The following is an 8,239-nucleotide window of genomic DNA, read 5'->3' as shown; positions in this document are numbered from 1 at the left end:
GTGCTACCACAGCGCCATGTGTAATCACTGAGTTTCGGGAATCATGTCAATTAAAGAAGAATGTTTACTCTTGGTGTCCAATTGTCTCACTTATAACATTTATAAGGTGACAGTTCAAAGTTAGATCAATTAAGTCCCACAGTCAATCATTTTACTGCTAAAAGCGATATAACTTAGTAATATCGGAAAAATGTCGCCAAATACATGTTGGTACGAATATGTGACCTAACTGTTGTAACTCAAACGGACTGACACCGTTAGAAAGTCAAGGAAATGTGGTTTTTGAAACTGTCGCTATTTCTTCAGCGCGCGGTAACGGCTAGGATTGGTCTGACATCAAAAAAAAATTATTTAACTAAATACTTAAATGAAGCGCTACCACATCGTCCAGAGTTATCGCTCAGTTCCAAAAATCATGTCGAGTTAAGAAGAATGTTATTTCTTGGAGTCAAATTGTCTTATTTATCACATTTATCAGGTCAAAGTCAAAAATCAGTTCAATTAAATCCCACAGTCAATCGTTTTACTGTTACAATCAATGCAACCTTTTAATATCAGAAAAATATCGCTAAATACATGTTGGTACGTGTATGTGACTCAACCCTTGTAACTCAAACGAACTGACACCGTTAGAAAGTCAAGGAAATGTGGTTTTTAAAACTGTCGCTATTTCTTCACCGCGCGGTAACGGCTAGGATTGGTCCCACAGTAAAAAAAGACTTATTTAACTAAATATTTAAATGAAGCGCTACCACAGGGTCCAGAGTAATCGCTGAGTTCCGAAAATCATATCGATTTAGGAAGAATGTTATTTCTTAGAGTCCAATTGTCTCATTTATCACATTTATAAGGTCAAAGTCCAATGTTAGATCAATTAATCCCACAGTTAATCATTTCACTGTTAAAAGCGATATAACTTAGTAATATCGGGAAAATGTCACTAAACACATGTTGGTACGAATATGTGACGCAACTGTTGTAACTCAAACGGATTGATACCGCCAAGAAATCAATGAAATGTAGTTTTTGAAAATGTCTCTATTTCTTCGGCGCGTGCTAACGGCCAGGATTGGTCTCACACTAAGAAAATACTTATTTATCTAAATTTTTAAATGAAACGCTAACACAGGGTCCAGTGTAATCGCTGAGTTCCGGCAATCATGTCGAGTTAAGAAGAATGTTATTTCTTGGAGTCCAATTGTCTCATTTATCACATTTATCAGATCAAAGTCAAAAGTCAGATCAATTAAGTCCCACAGTCAATCTTTTTACTGTTAAAATCGATGCAACCTGGTACTATCAGAATATCGCTAAATACATGTTGGTAGGTGTATGTGACTCAACCGTTGTAACTCAAACTGACTGACACCGTTAGAAAGTCAAGGAAATGTGGTTTTCGAAACTGTCGCTATTTCTTCAGCGCGCGGTAACGGCTAGGATTGGTCCCACAGTAAAAAAAGACTTATATAACTAAATATTTAAATGAAGCGCTACCACAGGGTCCAGAGTAATCGCTGAGTTCCGAAAATCATGTCGAGTTAAGAAGAATGTTATTTCTTGAAGTCCAATTGTCTTATTTATCACATTTATCAGATCAAAGTCAAAAATCAGTTCAATTAAGTCCCACAGTCAATCGTTTTACTGTTAAAATCGATGCAACATGGTAATATCAGAAAAATATCGCTAAATACATGTTGGTACGAATATGTGACCCAACCGTTGTAACTCAAGCGGACTGACACCGTTAGAAAGTGAAGGAAATGTGGTTTTTAAAACTGTCGCTATTTGCTCAGCGCGCGGTAACGGCTAGGATTGGTACCACAGTAACAAAAAACTTATTTATCTAAATTTTTAAATAAAGCGCTACCACAGAGACTAGTGTAATCGCTGAATTCCAGCAATCATGTCATATTAAGAAGAATGTTATTCGTTGGAGTCCAATTGGCTCATTTATCACATTTATAAGGTCACAGTGCAGGATCAGTTCAATTAAGTCCCACATTCAATCGTGTCACTGTTAAAAGCGATACAACTTAGTAATATCGGTAAAAAATCACTAAATACATGTTGGTACGAATATGTGACCCAACCGTTGTAACTCAAACGGACTGACACCGTTAGAAAGTTAAGGAAATGTGGTTTTTGAAACTGTCGCTATTTGCTCAGCGCGCGGTAACGGCTAGGATTGGTACCACAATAACAAAAAACTTATTTATCTAAATATTTAAATAAAGCGCTACCACAGAGACTAGTGTAATCGCTGAATTCCAGCAATCATGTCATATTAAGAAGAATGTTATTCGTTGGAGTCCAATTGGCTCATTTATCACATTTATAAGGTCACAGTCCAGAATCAGTTCAATTAAGTCCCACATTCAATCGTGTCACTGTTAAAAGCGATACAACTTAGTAATATCGGTAAAAAATCACTAAATACATGTTGGTACGAATATGTGACCCAACCGTTGTAACTCAAACGGACTGACACCGTTAGAAAGTTAAGGAAATGTGGTTTTTGAAACAGTCGCTATTTGCTCAGCGCGCGGTAACGGCTAGGATTGGTACCACAGTAACAAAAAACTTATTTATCTAATTCTTTAAATAAAGCGCTACCACAGAGACTAGTGTAATCGCTGAATTCCAGCAATCATGTCATATTAAGAAGAATGTTTTCGTTGGAGTCCAATTGGCTCATTTATCACATTTACAAGGTCACAGTCCAGAATCAGTTCAATTAAGTCCCACATTCAATCGTTTCACTGTTAAAAGCGATACAACTTAGTAATATCGGAAAAAAATCACTAAATAAATGTTGGTACGAATGTGTGACGCAACCGTTGTAACTCAAACGGATTGACACCGTTAGAAAGTCAATGAAATGGAGTTTTTGAAACTGTCTCTATTTTTTCAGCGCGCGGCAACGGCTAGGATATGTCTCACAGTAAAAATGACTTATTTATCTAAATTTTTAAATGAAGCGCTACCATAGGGTCCAGTGTAATCACTGAGATCCGACAATCATGTCGAGTTAAGAAGAATGTCTTTTCTTGGAGTTCAATTGTCTCATTTATCACATTCATAAAGTCAAAGTCCAAAATCAGATCAAGTAAGTCAATCATTTCACTGTTAAAAGCGATATAACTTAGCAATATCGGAAAAATGTTACTAAATACATGTTGGTACGAATATGTGACGCAACCGTTGTAACTCAAACAGGTTGATACCGCCAAGAAATCAATGAATTATTGTTTTTGAGAATGTCTCCATTTTTTCGGCGCGTGCTAACGGCAAGGATTGGTCCCACAGTAAAAAAAGACATATTTATCTAAATTTTTAAATAAAGCGCTACCACAGAGCCTAGTGTAATCGCTGAATTCCAGCAATCATGTCATATTAAGAAGAATGTTATTCCTTGGAGTCCAATTGTCTCATTTATCACTGTCATGAAAGTGATAACAGTAATGAACCAAAACAATGGCTTAATCAACATAAAGAACTGGAGTATATGTTAGTAGTACAGTATATAGATCTAAAGAAATTAAACAAAATATAAGTAAGGAAGCACAACAATTTCATAACATTCTCCCACAGTTAAGGGTTCACTGATCGTCTTCGAAACCATACATCTGAGGTTTTCTGATCGTACGTGTAGATCGTCTTAAGTTGTTTTCGAGTTCTTTTTCAACTTCGTCTGGCCGTATCTCTGTTGCTTCTACATTTTCATTGTGAGCAGTTTCATTTGGAGCAATGTCTACATCTTCGTTAATCTTTGGAATTTCAACGGTGTTCGTTTGGTCTTTTACTTCAGAATCACTTGGACAGAGTGCTAAATCAGAAAGTGAAACAGTAGATTCTCGACCATCGTTGTGTCGAACGTGAGCATAAGTTGGGTTGACGTGGGTCAGCTCTACCTCTTCAACCAGATCATCATGTTTGCTTGAACGTACAAACAGGTAGACAGGACCTGGAGATAACCATGAAGGCAGTGAGGTTCCTCGGTTTGATTTTCGATTGAAATTGAAAAAACGTTCATGTGGTGTTGCATTTGTTGCTGTTGATAACAAGGAACGAATTGAATGCAAAACATCAGGGAGTACTTTTTCTCAATGTGTAATCGGTAAGTCGGCAGATGATAGGGCTAGTCTAACTGCCTTACAGATAACACCGTTATAACGTTCAACCTGACCATTACCTATGGGATGATAAGGTGTGCCGTGGCTTGTTGCGATGTTTCGACTAGTAAGGTACTTGACAAGATCTGACGACATAAATGATTTTCCTCTATCTGAATGTGTATATCCTGGCATTCCGCATAGAGTAAAGATTGAATCGAGACATTTAATGACAGTAGGAGTCGACATATCTGGACAAGGTATCGCAAACGGAAAGCGAGAATATTCATCGATAACAGTCATAATATACTTGTTTCGAGTAATTGAAGGTAAAGAACCTTTGAAATCGATGTTCATTCGTTCTAGTAGTGAAGTAGCTTTGATTAACTTTCCACGCACCCCTTTGTAAAATTGAGGTTTTAGCACTGCACAGCTTTTACAATTGGAACAAATACGTTTAACGTGTTCGGTCGAGAACGGTAGGTTTTTAGCTTTAACAAAATGGAGGAGACGTGTAACTCCAGGATGGCACAGTTGTATGTGCATATCATCGAGGTTATTTGAAACTGCAAGGCAGTGAGCACGAGTGAAGGAATCAGCAACAACGTATTTACGATAATTGACAGTGTAGGAAAATTCCGCAAATTCCATTCTCCATGTCTGTATCTTATTGTTCTTAATTTTGGTGCGCCTTCGGTTGTCAAACATGTAAGATACAGATCGTTGATCGGTTATTAGAGTAAAGTGTTGACGTGACAGTAGGTGATTCCATTTTCTGACAGCTTCAATGATTGCGAGGGCTTCCTTCTCAACAACAGGATACCATTTTTCACTTTTAGATAACGTTTTGGACATCAAAGCAACTGGTCGACCATTTTGATTTAGCGATGCAGATATACTAGTATCAGAAGCATCACACTCGACTACAAATGGCGTGTCTTCATCGATTGGGGCTAGTACAACTCTTCCAAGCTCTGTCTTAATAGCGTTAAAAGACTTAATAGCAGCTTTGTTTAATGGAAAAGTCTCGGTTTCTGCCAGTGGACGAACTTTGTCAGAAAATTGAGGTATCCACTTGGCATAGTAAGCGAACATACCAAGGGCTCGACGAAGAGATGCAGTATTTGAAGGTGGTGGAAATTCCAATAATGGACGTAATCTTTCTGGGTCTGGCTGGATACCTTTGTCACTAATTCTGTACCCAAGAATGTCTATTACTGGAGAACATTGAAAAGTTTTTGAGCCGTTCAGTTTTATGTTCCTCTTTTTAATCATTTCCTGGAACGCGATATCATTTCTTTTCTAATCCTCTTCGTCGACTGCTCCAATGGAGACGTTATCGAGATAAGGGATAGAGTCTGTTAATCCTTCCTCTTTGACCAGATCGTCCATTATCCTCTGAAAACAGGGAACCCTATTTGTGACACCGAACGGTATCACCGTAAATTCGTAAAGATCTTCAAGACATTCGAAAGCGGTATATTTCCTTTCTGATTCTTGCAACGGAATCTGATGGTATGCACTTTTGAGATCATAGGTTGAAAAAAATTTGTATTTCGAGAGATTGTTGACCGTTTCGTCAATACGAGGTAGTGGGTATGCATCAAGGTTGGTGTACAAATTGATTGTTTGTGAGTAATCAACGCACAGCCTTTTACGGTGACGGTTAAATTTATCTTTCGCCACAAGAACTTGGGCTCTCCAAGGTGAATCACTTCGTTGAATCATACCAGATTTAAGTAGCACTTTAAGTTCGTTCTTAATAAAGTTTCTGTCATCCTTGTTGAAAAACCTTGATTTTGTAGCAATTGGTTTGATATTTTCTGGTAAACTCTTAAACAATGAAGGTGCTTTGACTTTTGCAACGTTTGTTGGTTCATCTGTTATTGCAGCAACATTTGTATCATTAATTTGTTTACCAGTGATAACAAGATCTGGCTGTGTTCCACAGAATTCGAATATTACATTCTTATGCTGTTTTTGGAAACCGTATCCAAGGATAACATCACTGCACAGGTTCTAAAGTATATCTACTTTGACATTCTCGTAGACATGGTCATTTAACGATAGGGTTAACATACAGCTTCCAATCACCGCAGACTGCATCGAGGTTAGTGCCATGGACACCTTTTTATCCGAAGAAGTCATTGGAATGTTTAATGATTTGAAAGCTTTCTCGCTGATAAAATTATCGGAACTACAAGAGTCAATTAGAGCGTCCAATGAGGTACCATTAATAGTGACATGTACTGAAGCATGACGAAGATTGGATGGGCAAGCAGCTGATATGGCACAAAGTGTTGGAGAGTAGATAGGTGACAAGTTAGAATCCTTGGCTTTGTTTTTAGTTGACTGACAAACGCTTGAGAAATGTCCGGTTTTTGAGCATTTATGACAAGTGGCGTCTCGAGCTGGACATAATGATCGGTTTTTATGCATGGCACCACCGCAGAAGTAGCATGATTTTTTACGAGTTGCTTGTCTAGGATTGAATCCTTTTCTCAATGCAGCAAGAGATGATGACGTTACGGACTCTGAGTCAGATTCAGTTTCAACGGTTGCTGCAGCGACAGTTGGTTGAATATTCTGGGAATAAACTTCAGCGTTTTTCTGGGCAACATCTAGAGTCCGAGCTTTCTGGTGTGCTTCGTCTAGTGTCAATTTTGTACTTTCCAGAAGGCGTTGTCGAATGTAACTGGAAGTTAAGCCATTAATAAAAGAATCTCTTATCATTTCAGATCGATACGTTTCGGCTGTGACTGCTTCAAAGTTACAATGTTTACTCAGTTTCTTTAACTCTTCAAGATACTCATCAAGTGGTTCACCAGGTTTTTGTTTTCTTGAACTCAGCTGATGACGAGCAAAAATAGTGTTTGGAGTTTTTACATAAAGTTTTGTTAAAGTTTCTACCACTTGATCGTAAGTTGTACACTCCTCAACATATTCAAAAACATCTGAAGATATAAAGTTTATAACAGATCTGAATTTATCAGGTGATAAAGTTGTCGAATGTTCCTTTCCCGTGTTTCCATTCTTTTGCAGCTTTTGGGGAAGTTGGATCAATATCCAGACGTGAAGGTTTCAATGCTTTGCTCATCTTGTTTTATGTTGAATAAATTGTCATGAAAGTGATAACAGTAATGAACCAAAACAATGGCTTTATTCAACATAAAGAACTAGAGTATATGTTAGTAGTACAGTATATAGATCTAAAGAAATAAACAAAATATAAGTAAGGAAGCACAACAATTTCATAACAATCACATTTATAAGGTCACAGTCCAGAATCAGTTCAATTAAGTCCCACATTCAATCGTTTCACTGTTAAAAGCGATGCAACATGGTAATATCGGAAAAATATCGTTAAGTACATGATGGTACGAATATGTGACGGAACCGTCGTAATTGAAACGGACTGATACCCTTAGAAAATCAATGAAATGTGGTTTTTGAAACTGTCGCTATTTTTTCAGCGCGCCGTAGCGGCTAGGATTGCTCCCACAGTAAAAAATGACTTTTTTATCTAAATTTTTAATAAAGCGCTACCACAGCGCCATGTGTAATCACTAAGTTTCGGGAATCATGTGAAATAAAGAAGAATGTTAACTCTTGGTGTCCAATTGTCTCACTTATAACAATTATAAGGTCACAGTCCAAAATCAGTTCAATTGAGTCCCACAGTCAGTCGTTTCAATCTTAAAAGCGATCCAACCTAGTAATATCAGAAAAATATCGTCAAATACATGTTGGTACGAATATGTGACCTAACCGTTGTAACTCAAACGGACTGACACCGTTAGAAAGTCAAGGAAATGTGGTTTTTGAAACTGTCGCTATATCTTTAGCGAGCGGTAGGATTGGTCTCACAGTAAAAAATGACTTATTTATCTAAATTTTTAAATGAAACGCTACCACAGCGCCATGTGTAATCGCTGAGTTCCAACAATCATGTCAAACTAAGATGAATGTTATTTCTTGGAGTGCAGTTGGCTCACTTATCACATTTATAAGGTCACAGTCCAAAGTTAGATCAATTAATCCCACAGTCAATCATTTCACTGTTAAAAGCGGTATAACTTAGTAATATCGGAAAAATGTCACTAAACACATGTTGGTACGAATATGTG

At 37.5% G+C, this 8,239-nt stretch overlaps 1 protein-coding gene across 1 annotated transcript; it reads right to left on the bottom strand.

The window, feature by feature from the left end:
* Positions 1-3,483: 3,483 nt before the first annotated feature.
* LOC130612798 (uncharacterized) lies at positions 3,484-5,387 on the bottom strand. Its single transcript, XM_057434151.1, has 3 exons — positions 4,157-5,387; positions 3,604-4,051; positions 3,484-3,529 (listed from the first exon to the last, which is right to left on the bottom strand). The coding sequence occupies exons 1-3, from the start codon at positions 5,385-5,387 to the stop codon at positions 3,484-3,486; spliced, it is 1,725 nt and encodes a 574-aa protein (XP_057290134.1).
* Between the last annotated feature and the right edge of the window lie 2,852 nt (positions 5,388-8,239).

This window comes from Hydractinia symbiolongicarpus, chromosome 10 (assembly GCF_029227915.1).
Source record: "Hydractinia symbiolongicarpus strain clone_291-10 chromosome 10, HSymV2.1, whole genome shotgun sequence".
Classification (NCBI taxonomy): Eukaryota; Metazoa; Cnidaria; class Hydrozoa; order Anthoathecata; family Hydractiniidae; genus Hydractinia; species Hydractinia symbiolongicarpus.
This window is presented reverse-complemented; position numbering and strand designations above follow the sequence as displayed.

Coding starts and splice junctions, on each gene's coding strand:
- LOC130612798 (XM_057434151.1), bottom strand. CDS start 5,387: ATGATTAAAAAGAGGAACATAAAACTGAACGGCTCAAAAACTTTTCAA. Junction 4,052..4,156: donor ACGTTATAACGGTGTTATCT/GTAAGGCAGTTA, acceptor TGTTATCAACAG/CAACAAATGCAACACCACAT. Junction 3,530..3,603: donor TATGGTTTCGAAGACGATCA/GTGAACCCTTAA, acceptor TAATTTCTTTAG/ATCTATATACTGTACTACTA.